This window comes from Helicoverpa armigera, chromosome 25 (genome assembly GCF_030705265.1).
Source record: "Helicoverpa armigera isolate CAAS_96S chromosome 25, ASM3070526v1, whole genome shotgun sequence".
NCBI lineage: Eukaryota > Metazoa > Arthropoda > Insecta > Lepidoptera > Noctuidae > Helicoverpa > Helicoverpa armigera.
Genome location: NC_087144.1, coordinates 7711312 through 7728774, shown reverse-complemented (window position 1 = coordinate 7728774; position 17463 = coordinate 7711312). Strand labels below are relative to the sequence as shown.

Below are 17463 nucleotides of genomic sequence, written 5' to 3'. Positions count from 1 at the left end.
CTTTTTACCGACTTCCCAACACGGAGGTTCACATGTATTATGTGGGTTTATATTTTTTATAAGTCTCTGAAGACTGATTGAATAATAAACGGTATTTTGTGTTTAATTATGTTCATGAACGCTGTAAGAGTGGGATATGGATAAAGTAATACTATAATTATCGGCACGGATAATGAACTCTCGGCGGAAGAGTGGGGATCGCTTTACGCACTGTACACATAAGGCAATAAATCACTTCTGCGCAGGTGAAGGTCAGGGCTCAATACCCTTGCCGATGATTATATCATAGTTAAAAATAAAAAGCCTTTATTAAATTAGAAATCATTTATTTACACTTATACCAGTAATAAATATCGCATAGTCGACCATCACAGTTATTTACAGTTACACAATCATTTATTCACAATTTTAAGTCGATATCATTAAATCGCTTTTATTCAAGCAATATTGTTACATAATATACATTCTATTTTTACTGTAGTAATGAATTCTGTCTAGAATTATGTCCATACACTCGACTTTTGGAAAAAAATAGTTTTCTCATTACGTTTGCAATTTTCATTTAGAAATGCATGGTAGGTATTTAAAAAAATATAGTGAGTGTATGTCTATATTTAAGCCTCGGTTATTACTAACAGTGATGTATTTTTATATCAATAACAAATTGCATCTATATTTATTTTGATGATAATTAATTTTCTTTTTTGATTATTTTACATTTAATAATAGGCATGCATTTTTACATACATATAAGATTTCCTAATTTATTATTTTCGAGTCGCATTTAGTCATTCGTTTCGAAACATACAGTTTTAACTGACATTTCTAGGAGCTATTTTAAAAATAAAAAATATTTTACCAAGCTATCAACAATATTACTCACTAAACTAATTTGGTCTTTCTAAAGTCTGCATTTTACTGTATATGTATAAGTGGCAAGAGTTTTACTGATAGGTTGGTAAAACATCCATTTAAAATTTCTACGAGCGTTAAGGGACTTTGGTCACCCATTAAGTCTCTTGAAGTCACAGTATTGGCTAAAACGAAGTTTCAACTAGTTATAGTTATCGAAACGAATCTTGAGCTCTGACCTACACCTGCGCAGAAGTGATTTATTAGCAAAGAACCAATCCCGAGTGACGGCTATGACGCGATGCGCTGCGGGCCAATCACCGCTTTAGCCCGCCCCCGCGCCTCACTTCATACCACAAAAGGGACCCAATAAATTACTTCTGATGTAGGTCAGAGCTCAAGATTCGTGCTGATGACTATAAACCATATACACTTCTGGACACATCTATTGGCCCACCTTAGAGTTTTGGTTTCGATGGCCCCTACCGAAATATGATTGCTAGATTGAAAAAAACTGATGATGCAGTTTTAAACCTGATACATTTTACCTTCTTTTTCGATCGTATTGTTTTAAATTTGAATTTGGAATACCATACGACATGGAGCTACGCTTAACAAGTCGGATATGTGCCTCGTTAAAGGCAATTGATTTTTGAATAAAAAACATGTTTTATCAAATAAAGGTTTAATTTAATAACGTGTGTTGCTTCCATGGGCATCTACCACAGCTCTCATACGATTAGGCATAGAGTTATCAACCGCTCTATGAAGTTTTGAGGGATCATCTCCCATTCCTCTTCTATGGCAATTTTCAACTCCTGCATCGTCTGGGCAACTGGCTGACGAGCCCTAACACGTCTTTTTAGCTTGTCCCACATGTGCTCAATGGGGTTCATGTCTGGGCTTCTGGCTGGCCAGTCCATAACTGTGATATTCACATCCCGAAGATATTCCCTGACAATGCCGGCCGCATGGGCTCTTGCATTATCATGCATAAAAAGGAAATTTGGGCCCACATAGTCCGCGTATGGTATCACGTGAGGTCCTAAGCACTCACGAATGTACCTTTCAGCGTTTAATGTTGGCAGCCGTGGTCCTGTAACAACCTCAAGTTGAGTTTTGCCGCTCGCGGATATACCGCCCCAGACAGTCTTTGAGCCACCGCCATAAGCAACCATCTCTTCAAAGCAGCATTGTGCGAAACGCTCTCCCTTACGTCGGTAGACCTTCTTCCTTCCATCATTGCCATGAAACACAATTTTGGACTCATCAGAAAAGAGAACACGGCTCCAATCTTGCTGTGTCCAATTTAAATGACTGCGTGCGAAATGAAGGCGCGCTGTTCGGTGGGTTCGCGTTAGTTTGGGCCCATTAGCTGGCTTGTGTGGTACCATATCGTGTTTTTTTAACCTTCTCCGAACAGTTCGAGCACTCACAGATACTCCGTGGAAGTCGCGAAGTTGTTTTTGTGTCTCAATGGAGGTAAGGTGACGATTTCTCAAGCTGGTCATCACGATGAATCGCTCCTGCCTTTCAGTTGTGACCCGAGATCGTGGCCTTCCTTGGCGACGAACAAAGCCGCCAGTCTCTAGGTACCTCCGATAAACATTTCAGACCGCAGATCGACTTAAATTAAGTTGAGCACTCACGTTTCTTTGGCTGCGTCCGGCCTGAATAAGTGCCACAGCTTGGGCGGGGACTTCACGTGAAGTATCCATAGATTATTGAGAGAACCTCACCTTAATGTAAAGAATAAGTAATGTTTGTTGCAAAACCAAAGATATCAATCACTTTTTCAAGAATTAAGTCCAAGTAAACCAATAAAACCAAGTTTTCTTAGTAATCGACTGTTTGATATCAACAAGCAGGCTCCAAATTGTCTCTTATTTCTTTAAATTCTGTATTCGAAATTCAAAAAAAGACTATTGAATGAAATTGTGAATGGACAAGGTTGAAAACTGCATACAAACCTTTTGCTCGACCTAATATAAAAAATTAGCTAGGACCAAACGAAACTGAAAATACAAGGTGGGCCTATAGATGTGTCCAGAAGTGTATTTGCAGGGAATTTACAAGCAGTTGATTTAATACCTATCCTCCTTTTGTAACATTTATGTATTAATAAAACGTAGTTATGTCTTTATATCTTTAAGACCACATTAAATTAACCACTGTATAAATCACTGTTTTTTGCTGTGCTTTTACCATTGCAATAAACAGAAGTATAGCTATCGGCACGGATATTGAGCTCTCGGCGAAAGAGTCGGTATCGCTTTGCGCACTGTACACATAAGGCAATAAACCAATAAATCGCTTCTGCGCAGGTGAAGGTCAGGGCTCAATATCCGTGCCGATAACTATAAATACAGCAGTAAATCAGTCGATAGAGTTATTAAAAAATTGTTCTGCTAATACATAAACATTACATATACACCAAAAAAATAACCAACATCTTAAACTCTCACTTTCAAATTACATAGAGTGTCCGATCAGTAAATCGAAGGGTAATTTACTCCCCAAGTTTCATAAATCCACTTTAGCTCCAATATTACTGAGCGGGATGGCCTGGAGTTCTGTCCGGAGACAGAGGAACTCTCCGGCTACGCAGGTGATGCAGGCACAGGCTACGCTGAGCGCCCACCAGGAGAAAGTGGTTGGGAACGAACCGTTGTATAGCCAGCAAGCGATGAGGTGTAGCCCGTGGTATGTGCAACTGTAACGTGAAATTGTTGAAATTAACAAGCTTAAAAAAAATATATTAGAGAGATTCTTTGCCAATCTGTAAAGACACATCTGAAAACTAATTTCAGTCTTGTAAGACAGTTCAGACGGCTGTTCAGTATAGGATTCCAGACTGAACTTGATAAAAGCAGAACATGTTTTCTATGGAAACTTCTCATGCACACCTTGATAAAAAGTAGCCTTCCTAGATAGATAAGCTATCTAACACAAATAATTTATCAAACATCTCCATTAGATCCTGAGATTAGCACAATCTTAAAATGAAATCTGTCAACTTAATATTATTAGTCATCATCCTCCGAGCCTTTTTTCCCAACTATGTTATGGCTTCCAGTCTCACCGGATGTAGTTGAGTACCAGTGCTTTACAATGAGCCTTACCCTATCTGACCTCCTCGACCCAGTTACCCGGGCAACCCAATACGCCTTGGTTAGACTGGTGTCAGACTTACTAGCTTCTGACTACCCGTAACGACTGCCAAGGATGTTCAATGACAGCCGGGACCTACAGGTTAACGTGCCATCCGAAACACAGTCAATGGTGCCTAAGATATATTTAGAAAGTACATACAAACTTAGAAAAGTTGCATTGGTACTTGCCTGACCCGGGATTGAACCCGCGCCCTCATACTTGAGAGGTTGGTCCTTTGCCCACTAGGCCACCACAACTTCTTAGAACATTATTTAGTAGTTATAAATAAAAAATGGTATCTCACCTAAAGTCCAAGCACAGTTTAGTTCTGCCGACAACCATCCACAGTACGAAGGCTCCAATAATTGCATTCAACACAAATGCAAATATGACCGAACGACCCTCATTGTCTCTTACGTGGATCTCCTGAAACACATAAATAAATAATTTACTTAATACATACTTAATGAGAATTATAGCCATATTTTACACCAGCCTGGCACTACTTAATTTGAATCAGTTCAGAAGTTTTGTTATTATTTTCTTTTAAAAAGAGTGTCTATGGATTCTCTATGGTTCTTCTGCATGAGACCAATGCTTTGGAACCGTGCAACTAGTTGCAAGATGTTGCAAAAGCGCTTTTATAGGAGTATTTAAAAAAAAATACTTTTGACATTAAAGCTGATCAGACAGAATTACTTTCACTTTTCTGATATTTATAGTATGGATTGGGTACAGCAAGTTAAATATTGAATTAGATGTGTGATCACCATTAAGTAAATATTGACTTGTTTCACATACATTGACTTCTCGTCCTAACAATTTTATGGTGGAGTACTAATATTCATAACTCTAAGAATATGTAGATGAGTCATAGCACATAGCTTTAATATTTGACATGACATTCTAAGCTGTTAATCCTATTATCCTTTTAAGATGAACATAAAACGATAGCCATGTTATTTAAGTAAGAACAAAAGTACAAATAATAAAATGAAACATGCTACAAGTAATATATAAGCTTCATATAGCTTATAGATTCCAAATAACCCAATATTGAGCCTAAAAGTTATGGAAAAGGTTGTCTTACATCACAAGATATATTACTTACATGATATTCAAAGATATGATCAAGCGTTCTTGTGGATCCCGTCAAATCTTGCATAAGAGCAACAATGAGACATAAGGAGCAGTACAAAACAGACTGCATAGCCACTATTTGCGAGATAATCAAGCAAGGATCCCATTGTGTATAGCGAAATGAGCCTGTAAGCTTCTTAATTTTCGACATCTTTAACACAATTTTTCACTCTTTAATCCGTAATTCCTACACTTCTCTGTAGATTTTTACGTGGGCAGCAATTTGTTCAGTTGTTTTATTGAGTTTTGGTGTTTAATTGTAAACATATGGGATTGTTCGGGGCCTATTTTAGTGATATTATAATTTCATTTGATATTTTGATAATATTCAATGACAGATTCACACAGTTCCAACGCGAATGTCAATATGACTGTCAGTGTCTACTTCGTTCAGAAATGTGTTAGAAAAAGTATTTCGTTTTACTTGTGTATTATTTTGTAAAATATTATATTGCTAATACCATTTTTATAATATTATTTTATTTAAAAAATGTGTCGGAACGAAACTGAGTTACGCTCTTTTCATGAACAACACAACAAAATGCACTAATAATTTATTTATCTTATTTAATAGTAAAGGAATAATAAGACCTTACAGTTTTAATAACAAAGTAAATAAAATAATAAACTAATTAACTAACAATTTATATATTACCGAAGTTCCCGAGGTACGAGGATAAACCGCGAAAAACATTAAGAGGACGAATTGGAATTTTTGGCGCCAAGGATGTCAATTTTTCTCAGTAAATACAAAACGGATCAAAATACAACTTGGTTACCTGAAAGTTCATGATATAAACCTTATTTTGTTAGTTGTAGAAACATGATTAGGTAACTTTTATAACAGAGAAAAATATATCAAACATACCTCTTTTTAAAAAGAGATTCACATATTATGGGCAAACGGGACCGATTAAAGCCTCTTAACTTTTTTAGTAGTTCAGTATATACATACTCTTTAAAATTGTAGTAGGATTTTTTATCAAATTATCATTTCTAAATAATAAAATTACAAAACCATTTTGTCGCTTACGACTTTTAGTTATAAGCTAGCGCGCGTATTGTTATCCTCGCCCCGCTCAGACGCTCCGACCCCTTTTGGCGCCTTAGATGCGCGTGCCGGTTATGGAATTATTGTTGACCACTTCCTCGCCTTAAATATTCTATTCTATGGCTATCAATATCATGCAGTACTTTCGAGCCTTTTAATGAAATGGATATAGGTACTGATATGAATAAAGAAGACATTTACCTACATATGATTATCTATTAATTAAGACACATAATATAAAGTCGAAGTCAAAGTTTTTTATTTCTTATAGACCTTTAACTAACAGGTGCTTAAGAAATGTCAAAAAGTTTGTAGAAGAACCGGCAAGAAACTCCATAATATACCTAAACTCCATATAAAGCTGAACAGTTTCTTTTATTAATTTACTTGAAGTAGCCAAGGAATTCATGGACAAATATGAAAAAAAACAGCTTTAGATAACCCATTTATCGAGGAAGGCTATTGGCCAATTTTTATCCAAAGTGCCTACTTTGCTCCCACGGGACGCGGGAGAAACCACTGGCGGTAGCTAGACCATACCTACTAATGTAAGAAAGAAAAATTCAATTCAGAAATTCATTCTGTTTGTTTGTTTGTACGCTAAAGGCTCCGAAACTACTGAACCGATTTTAAAATTTCTTTCACTGTTGAAAAGCTACACTCTTCCCGAATAATGTACCTAGGTTGTATTATCCCGTCACAGGCAGTAGTTCTCAAGAGGCCAGAGTGAAACTACGGGAAATCGGCTGGTGTTAAAGAAATTGCTATTAAAACAATGAAATCTATAGGAAGCTTGGAATCCCGTGCGACATTTATTTATTTTCTTTGGTTTGTAAAAGAAAAACAAAGCACTGGTACTCAGCGGAATCCGGTTGGACTGGAAGCCGACCCCAACATACATAGCTGAGAAAAAGGCTTGGAGGATGATGATGTAAAAGAAAAACTAAGAAAAATACCTATATGTGTAAAATTAAAACCTCCAGTCACGTCCGTTTATTTTCAGTCAACAATTGAAAGAAAGAACTACTTACGTAGGTATAAGTAGGTACCTATTGTAATGTAACACATTTGGTAAATATCACTATTGGTTTATCATTTAAATAGTTAACAGCATTTACATTAAAATATCCTAAGAAACTGATCAAGAAGTAAGTTATTCAGAAGTACTACTCCACGCTCCAATAACTAATTCATGTTTAGAAATACATTTTGCTAAGCCCAAATCATAACATTATCAGGTAGGTACCACAATTATGTTAGTGCTAAATACACAAAACCCGTACCTACTTAAATTGTTTGATCAGAACAATCTTAATAAGGATAGTTTTTTCAAAAGAAAACCTGATTTCAGGACCTGCTACTTCGATTTGAAAAATCTTAGGGCATCTTTATGGCTATGGGCTTTTTTTATCCACATGCGCGAAAATAGTCCCCGGAACGCGGTTAAAATTGCTGAAGAAGGCTAGAAAATACCTACAAGGTTAGGAAGACTACTTTTTGGTTAAATGAAAAGTGTGGATCTTCTAACTAATTGCAATTCTTGGTGTCTATTACCTGTATTTAATTTAGATGTTATAAAAAATACGTTGTACCAAATTGTAGTTGTCAGTTGGCATCATGTTTTACTCCGGAGTGGTTTTATTCAGGTAAGAAGATAAATAGACTAACTTTTAACTAGACTTACCAGAATTTTAGATTTGAATACTACCTAACTAATTATTACCTGTTATATAGATAGCTAAAATAACTTGCAGATTACAATTATAATTACTACATTAATCGGTTGAAAAATATTAGGTACTATACCTGCTATAAGTACCTAGGAATTCTATGAAAATGTAGAAGACTCATTGAAAAGAAAAACAAAACTATTGTATACTGCCATTGTCTAAATATGTGTAAAATAAAAATAAAACATTGAATGTACACTACAAAAACAATAAATTAGTCACTCTAGAATTATTTTGTTCTTAACAATTTTGCACGTTCACGCCATTGAATCAATTAAGACGAACATAAATATCATACTAGCGGATTTTCCGCTCGGTTTTCCCTCGTAAAAGTATTCAGTTTGGTCGCTCAGGCTCGAGTGCGGGCGGCTGTGACAACAACAAACAATTGACAACTACCAGTTCAAATAAAGGGATATAAAATATGGATCAGATATAATGTATGACGAGCGATAAAATATTATATCACAGGATGTAATAATATCATAGTGAAAAGCCGGCTTAAAGACACGTGACAGATTTTTGTCGCACTGTGAAAATCCGCCAGTGTGATTCTGTTATAGGATAATTTGTTTTTTTACAGTGTATTGGTCGTGGGGTCTAATTGTGGTGACCTGAAGCTACCATCATGGTTCCAGTTCGGCGCTGGTACTTCTGCGTTCCAAATTGAAGGGGGATGGAATGCTAGTGGTGAGGAACTATACTGATTTAATATCAATCTATCTTGTACGAATGTAGATACTCCGGAGGGTCGTTTTAGATGGTTTTGCATGTTATATATCAGTATTTTGGGATATGGAATATTATCAAATGTCTTTTCTCACTGTGTTTGGGGAACGAAGTGTCAGATTTACTTACTACAACTGTAGGTCTTGTAGTCCCATAGCGAACGTTGAGCACGGTCGGTCGGTTACACTTTGGTCATGGTCGAATCAAAATCGCTTTGTGGGTTTTAAGAAACTTTCACAAAGCAACCCGGAGTCTGAAAAACCACCTTCACCTTACAATCAGCCCGGGCGGCATTATTGTTACAACGTTTTCAAACACCATATAAGGATTCATTTAACCGCCTGTCATAAATGGTGTTATTCACAGATAAAAGCGAAAGCGTATGGGATAGACAACTGCACCTGTTCCCGGCGACACTGGACGGCAATGCTGACGTGGCGTGTGACTCCTATCACCTCTGGCGGAGGGACATCGAGATGGCTGAGGAGTTGGGCCTGGATATGTACAGGTACTTCATCAATAACCCGCATTCAGCAAGCGGTGATTAAAATCCCTAATTTTACTGATATAATACTTAAATGAGAAACATTGTAGGGATGTATGTATGTTTGTTACTCTTACATGCAAACACTAGGGCATAGATTTTGATGAAACTTGGCAGTAATATAACAGGATAAATATTTAGTTGTTTCTATATATGAAACTCCAGAGACAGCTAATTATACCTTCAACCTAAAGAAGACTGTCGTAGGCTTTAGAAGCATCTTTTCTGGTGTAAAACCAAATACAATTCACATTTTTCTTGATCAATTCATCAAACCACTAAACCTTTCTAGGTTCTCAATATCCTGGTCTCGTCTTCTCCCAACCGGTTTCTCCAACTACATCAGTGAGGATGGCAAGAGGTACTACAGCGACCTGATCGACGGTCTATTGGAGAAGGGGATAGAGCCTGTCGTTACTATTCATCATTTTGATCTGCCTCAGAGGATTCAGGATCTAGGTAATTATGGAAGAAGTCGGTCTTTGCAGTTTTCCTAACAAATGGGGTTCACTTCACACAAAAGTGTTTTACGTAGAGCGGCTGATTTATCTGACCTCAATTTAGTTACCTAACCAAACAGATACCCCTTGCTAAGACTTGTTGGACTTTCTGGCTTCTACTCAGGCCCGCCGCTAGCTGTTTGTTCGCCCGCGTGCCAAACTGATTATGCCGCCCTACGACTACATACGTTTTGTCAAAAAATATATTAGGGGGGGGGATCCAGGGGGTAAAAAATATGTACATGCACCGCTCTGATTGCAGAAAACCCACCTACTTTTGGATAAATAACTATTGCAATACATAACATACATTACACATAACTTTTATTTACTTGAAATGTTCAGAGTAAGTAACCTAAGCAGTCCTGGGTTAGCCCATAAGCAAACTAAGCAATTGCTTAGGGCATCAATGCAGTGCAATCATTACCGGCCGCTATGTATTGAAAGATTGTGATTAACTTAAACGAACGCACTTAAATATCTATAACAATGTTTAAAGTCAGTAAAATATGTTATTTGGTGGGTTTCCCGTTGAAAAATCAACTTATAAGACACAATCCATATGTAAGGAAGCGCGAGCGGAGCGAGCGCGAAAATTTTTTAGTCTAAGGACACAAAACAAATAAAAACCACTGTAAATTAACAAAGCAAAGTCAAAAAGTAAGATATGCACAGAAGTGAAGTGCAAAAGCCGCGAGCGAAGCGAGCGCGACTTTTTCCTTAGAGTTTTCATGAAGTAAACATATCATAAAAAGCCATAACGGACGTGCGCGAAAAATGTTTTTTCGGAATTGAATGCCTTTTTTTGGGGATGCAAAGGGTGAAACATTCAAAATTGATAGGAGACGACCAAAGCTAGGGCGGCTTTTTCTGAAATTTTATTGGTTTAATTTTGCCGCCCCCTAAATAGCATTTGCCGCACGCTACGCCACTGGTTAAGAATCTTCAATTTTGAAAATGTCCTTCAAACAGATGCACCTAACTGAAACCGGCAGTGTAAGTAATATTCTTAGTGTTCGGAAATATTGAAATCAAATAATTAGTAAAAAGATATTGTATTTTTTAAATATAACGTGATAACTCGCTAGATTTGCCGCCCCCTAGGACGTGCCGCCCGCGTGCCGTGCACGCGCTGCACGCCCGCTTACGGCGGGCCTGCTTCTACTAAAGTTCTTGTAACGCCGTAACGTCTGCCAAAGATGTTCAATAAAAGATGGGACCCACCAATTTAACGTGTCTACAGCAAAAGATGTCATCTATTCATGGAGTGACCGCACTGAGCTTTGCTTAAAGTTATGATAGATCTAAAGTGTGGCTGTGGCTTAGCCCTACCGAGCTACGTTTTCCATTCATGTATGTAGGTTATTTCAGTAGTTACTATTTCTATAATTTACTTACAGGTGGCTGGGCCAACCCTCTAATCACCGACTGGTTTTCAAGCTACGCAAATGTCGTATTTTCTCTATTCGGCAACCGTGTAAAGTACTGGTTGACTATCAACGAGCCGTTGATACTCTGTGACTCTGGTTACACCAACCAGACGGTTCCGTACCTGGATGATAAGGACATTGGCAGGTTTCTGTGTAATAAGAATGTCCTGATTGCTCATGCGAAGGCTTATAGGATCTATGAAAAGAAGTATAAGCCTATTTATAATGGTAAGTAGATTCACATTGCATATTATTTTAACCGACATAAAAAGGCAGTTCTCAGTTTGTCCTGTACGTATGTCTGTTTGAGCGCGATTATTTCACGTTTCCCTCAACCGATTTTCATGCGGTTCAGCATAGTATTTTTCAGACTTAGGAAAAGGTTTTGATTATTGAAATCGGTTTTTTTTTCATAGTTTTTGACTCACAATATTGAGAGGTCTAGCTAGAACATTCTATCGATTATTTATTGGCCAAAGAAACTATACTTCAAATCGTATCTACTTGTAACCTTTACAGGGAAGGTGTCAATAGTAAACCTCTTCGTTTGGTTACAACCAGCGACTCCGGATGACAAGGACATAACTGAACTCACTATACAGTACTGGGTAAGTCCTTATTTTTTTCCAAAACTTTACCTGCACTATATATTTGAAATGCCCGTGGGACCCACGTCACTAATATAAAAATAGCTTATAGTCTTCCTCGATAAATGGGCTATCTAACACTGTAGATGATTTTTAAATCGGTCCAGTAGTTCCTAAGATTTCCGCGTTTAATAATCGCAAAGATTTTACATTCCACAAATATAAAATACCAACTTGTTTGTCCTCAGGAAGGGCGGTATGGTCATGCCATTTACTCCAAGGAAGGTGGATGGCCTAAAGAACTGGAGAGCTTCTTATTAGAGAAGGGAAGAAGCGAGGGCTATCCCTCACCGAGGCTGCCTCCTTTCACTGATGAAGAAGTAGCACTAGTTAAAGGTAATAAAAACATTTTCATAGTAGAACTGGAAACCCATTATGATCCACCATTATGATCAATAACCAAAACTCTTACCAGAGCTTACAGCAAGTTCTCGTCAATTAGCTTTATCACTCTAAAGATTACGATTTTTATTTGTTTTGTCGAGAAATCTGAATGTCTCCTGGATACATAAATGTAATTAAGAGTAAGTCAACATTAGCACATGCACATTGCACATAGTATTTTTATATCCCTTCTTAAAAATAGGCCGGCTATAATCTCTGCTGAATTGTTAAATGACCAAACCATTATTTTCCTATCTTCACCAGGATCTGCTGACTTCTATGCATTTAACCACTACTCAACAAGGTTGGTTCGGAAAGCGAAGCCGGGCGAGGCGATTGGATCATGGCCGATATTGGGTTCTCAAGAACTAGGCATTGTTCTGGAGAGAGACCCTTCGTGGGAAGTTGGTGACACCGTGTGGTTTTCGGTAAGAAGACGGAATTTTAATCGGTTCTTTAAGGTACCAGCGAGTGGGGAAACAATATTTGTATTTTTTTTTTACAAATATTTGAATATTTCTTTGACGAAGATCAAGCTGCCTAAAACTGTCACAACAGTGGCGTAGCGTGGGGGGGGCAGGGGGGGCAAATTCCCCGGGCGGCAGCTTTTAGGGGGCGGCAAAATTTACCCAATTAAAAAAAAATTGTTCGCAACTAGTATCTGCGCCGCTACATAAAACTGTCTAACAATAACAAAACATTAAACAATAAAGTTGAAACTTTTTAAACTTAAAATTAATTATTGTTAAAATTTGGTACTTAAAACACACGTGACACTACATTTTACGTAATTTTGGTTTTGAGTCTTAAATAAAAAATAATTAAAATTTCGCGCTCGCTTCGCTCGCGTATTTAGAAACTGTGTGCGCTTAATTTTGCATTTGTCAACAAACAAAACATTAAGTACGTTTGGGCTAAATTTTACGTAATATTTGGTTCAAGTCCGATAAAAATTTCGCGCTCGCTTCGCTCGCGTATTCAGAAACTATATTATGGCCCTTATTTTTGCATTTGTCAACAAACAAAACGTTGAGTACGTTCGGGCTAAATTTTACGTAATTTTTGTTTTAAGTCCGATAAAAATTTCGCGCTCGCTTCGCTCGCGAATTCAAAAACGATATGCCCTTATTTTTGCATCTGTCAACAAACAAAAACTTGAAATGAAATTGAAATCAAGTAACAAAGCTATAAAAGAAAAGTCTACTTGAGAACATTTGATGATTTTTAACGTCGATACAAAAAAATCCCTTTTTTTGAAGTCGGTTAAAAATGACAAACGGCCAGTAACACTTGTTAAAAAAAAAATACACCGGAAGGGGCGGCAAAATCGACAACTGCCCCGGGCGGCAGATACCCACGCTACGCCACTGTGTCACAAGCAAATATTATGAATCCTTGTCATCCTCAGATTAGTCAATGACACATGCTCACCTAAAACTCCATGTATAATTAGTTTATGACCAGCTTCTATCGAAGTACATACTTTTATGTACATAATACATGTATAGGTACTTAAAACCTCTTAAACTCTCTTTTGATGTAGAATAGACCTACGCTCAGCAATGGACCCACTATTACAAATTTCAGACTACCAAATTAATTACCCTCTTAACTCACACCTTTTGCTCTCAATCCTAAACTCCAAAGAAATGCTCTCCATCCAGGTGTACCCCCAAGGCCTTCGCAACCAGCTGAACTATTTGAAGGAGACGTACGGTGACTTAGAGTACCTGATCACTGAAAACGGGTTCTTCAGCACGGATCCATCCCTCAATGATACCAGGACTGTGGATTATACCTGGAAGTATTTGGAACAGGTCAGTTTTACTAAGAGGTATCGTGTTGCCAGGATAAATAGGTAGAGGAGGTCAGATAGACAGGTACTAACCAATCAACAAACCACGGAAACTAACTCTGACTAATTTGGCAAAAGACTATAAGACAAGGTAGGTAACAGATTGAAGTAAAACGATACCCCTAGACTGATTAATTATAAACCGTTCAGACTTTTGCATAGGGTCTACCAGAGATCTTAAAGTAATGAGAAAGTCAATTAATAATGTTTAATTTTGCAGGTGGCTCTGGCAATTCAAGATGGTGTCAATGTAACTGGTTACATACACTGGTCTCTCATGGATAACTTTGATAAGGGATACAGGTAAGACGCTTAACCTTACCTACTTCCTTATTAGCAGACCCATTGAATGGAGCAAGCAGTCTTCAATAGTCATTTATGATTCAAAATGGAGTTGATTTAAATCTGCAACTTAAATACGTAATTGTGTCACTCACTCTGGTTCAACATGAAGCAAAAATCGTGACACTTTGTCAAAAGCATGCAAAAGCATTATTAGCAAATAAATTATTTCTATTCTATTTTTAGGCTAGCATAATCCCAAATCTTTAATTTAAGTTGATCAAGCCTTTTTCTCATTACTCTTTTGTTTTTATCCCAGTTCAAAATTCGGTCTCTACTCAGTGGATTTTAACGATCCTAATCGCACTCGCACGCCGCGCGCCTCCGCCCGGTACTACTCCAAAGTCACCAGGACTCATTGTCCGTACCCTGAAGATTTGGAGCAGTAATGATGACTAGGGTACATCGACCAATCATCATCATCATTGGTCATAGAGCATCTAGGTCAGATGATTGTGGTAGTGCTTGTGTGTATGCGGTTATTAATGCCGCAAGCACTTTCTTTTCATCATAGCATCGAGCAACCAATACCTACATGTAGCTTCTTATGGCAAATTCCACCTAAATTAAAAACATCGAACGAAATCCCTTTAAGTATTGCAAAGTCTGCAATACTAATACGCAAATGTGTTTAATAAAATGTCTGTAAGCAAAACATTATTTTTTGTCTTTCCTATCCTATGGGTTGAGTTACAAGTGCTAAAATACATACAATAATCTAGACAGACGACCTTAAGAAGAGAAGATCATGACTAAGTAACAGCCGCAAGGGTCGATGGATCAAAAGGTCAACTTTGCGGTCAGCCAGGGAAAACCCCTACTATTAATATGGTAGGTAAGGTACCTTTGACGCAACTGCATTATCATCTCGCTATAGAGCACTAATTGATTAATTTCAACCTTAGAAGTCCTAAAGTAATTTAACTAATCAATCACGTCATCACTAAAGGATTTATTGAATACTAACGAGTTAAAAACCCTTTTTAATGATTGTGTTAGTTGGCGAATTAGGCAATAATTATTAATAATAAACTCTTTTTCAAAACAGTTGGGCACTTTCGGAAAACTTAGTTTAAAATACTTTTTAATAGGTTTTTAGTGACTGCAATATATCATCAGCGTCAGACGCTAGTGCCCATTTTTTTGCAAAAGAGTTTATTTAATGAAACAAAAAACTGTACACAAGATTTTCTCGTACCTAAGTGCCGTATTTTTTGAAAAAATAGAGTGTAGGTAAGTATTAGCATATTATATTTATTATGCATGTTCCTAAAACATTTAGCTGTGTTAATTGCAGTCATTATCTCGAGCCGGCTTTTATTAATGAACCTTGAATGAATTTGTGTTATTATCAATCGGTGTTTGTTTTTTGTAATTTTGCCCCTTAAGTGCCCATTCGGCTGTCATGAACATCTTTGGCAGTTGTTAGTTGTTAACGGGTAGTCAGAAGCCAGTAAGTCTGCCAACCAATCTTTCCAAGGGATATTGGATTGCCCGCTCCTTGTAAAACAGTGGTACTCAGCTGCATCCGGTTGGTTTTATTAGAAGTGTTCTTGTTATGTTACTGAGTCCATCCAGTATAATGTTTATATATTTTTTTATAGTTACAACCTTTCCTTATATGGAAGAAGTAATATTTATTTCATGTCATTTGTACCTCCTTCTGAAGTAAAATCCAGTTTCTTTTGTTTTTAAATTCGAAAGTATTTTTTATTTTCAAAAATTTCTAAGGGTCATTCTACATTTGTGAAGAAATCAAATCAAGTGTTAAAAGAGAATTCTAGAGAAATAGAGAATTCGTAAAGATATCTCAAATACTTGCATTACACCAAGGGGTATTGGGTTGCCCGGGTAACTGGGTTGAGGAGGTTAGATAGAGCAGTCGCTTCTTGTAAAACACTGGTATTCAGCGGCACCCTGTTAAACTAGAAGCCGATCTCAACATAATTGAGAAAAGGCTAGGCAGATGATTACACAATTGCACATCAAGTCAAAAAAATCTGCAACTACAGAATAAAAAGTGCTCTTTCCGAAATTATTCAATTTTAATTGACCCTCGTTTATAATGCTATTCGCTAATGCAAATGCTAATGCAGTAAAAATGCAATTTACAAAAAAAATCGGTCAAGTGCGTGCGCGCATGATGTGTTCCGTACCATTAGGCTGCCCGCCAACATCAGAGTTTTTGTAGTAGATACTAATCTTGCTAATAATACTTGATAGTAATCGGCCCTATTTTTTCTAGGATTATTAGACTAGAATTTTTGTAGGACGTGTCTGTTACATATTGCTATCAGTGTGTTCTATTTTTAGTAACACGCTTATATAATCTTCACTTGTAACTATGTGTGTAAGAAAATCTTGGAATCTTAATTTGACCCACTTCCCGGTCTTCGATTAGGACGAGCATGACTAGCTTGTGCGTGCTAAAAGAGTGTTTTTTAGTTTTTAAAACTATTTTTCTCCTGCATAATATTGGTCACCGATTTATTGGACGTGGGCAGGCGGAACCCTAAAACATATAAGTAACTGTCTTATCTCTAACCATTTTGCTTTGATAAAGTTGACTGCTCACAAAAAACGCAAAATGTTAGTATTTTTTGGGTTATTTAGGTCAATGTTTAAATAAAAACGTATAAGACTTAGACTTAAAACTCACGGCTCAATGAGAACTATTAAAAAACATTTTACATTAAAATTATACTGTCTTCAATATTTGATACTAGCTGCTGCCAGCGATTTCACCCGCATCCCGTGGGAGCTACTTCCTGTACCGTAGCCTATAGCCTTCCTCGATAAATGGGCTATCTAACATTGAAATAAATTTTCAAATCGGACCAGTAGTTCCTGAGATTAGCGCGTTCAAACAAACAAACAAACTCTTAGTATAGATTGAAAACCGCATCAAAATCGGTTCTAAGTTTTCATTCGATCATATTAATCTTCGTACTGATTTATGAGCCTACATAAATTATCGGCTGACTAAAAGTTTGTATGTAGTGTGTAAAGATGTCTAGATTGCTAGCACAAGAACCTAATTAACCGTGTTGCGAGGCTTCTATTTTGTTTTTCCTTCGTATTTATCAGTATTTTTACCTACTACTCA

At 37.1% G+C, this 17463-nt stretch overlaps 2 protein-coding genes across 2 annotated transcripts; one reads left to right on the top strand and one right to left on the bottom strand.

The window, feature by feature from the left end:
• Positions 1 to 940: 940 nt before the first annotated feature.
• Positions 941 to 5512, bottom strand: LOC110381165 (protein SYS1 homolog). The gene is made up of 3 exons (XM_021341394.3): positions 5117 to 5512; positions 4310 to 4431; positions 941 to 3565 (listed from the first exon to the last, which is right to left on the bottom strand). The coding sequence occupies exons 1-3, from the start codon at positions 5294 to 5296 to the stop codon at positions 3376 to 3378; spliced, it is 492 nt and encodes a 163-aa protein (XP_021197069.1). The 5' UTR covers positions 5297 to 5512; the 3' UTR covers positions 941 to 3375.
• Positions 5513 to 7788: 2276 nt separating this feature from the next.
• On the top strand, positions 7789 to 14966 carry LOC110381161 (myrosinase 1). The gene is made up of 11 exons (XM_064041617.1): positions 7789 to 7842; positions 8510 to 8616; positions 9022 to 9163; positions 9492 to 9658; positions 11100 to 11357; positions 11649 to 11737; positions 11965 to 12112; positions 12425 to 12588; positions 13825 to 13977; positions 14236 to 14318; positions 14617 to 14966. Exons 1-11 carry the CDS (start codon positions 7814 to 7816, stop codon positions 14744 to 14746), a joined length of 1470 nt encoding a protein of 489 aa, XP_063897687.1. The 5' UTR covers positions 7789 to 7813; the 3' UTR covers positions 14747 to 14966.
• The last annotated feature ends 2497 nt before the right edge of the window (positions 14967 to 17463 follow it).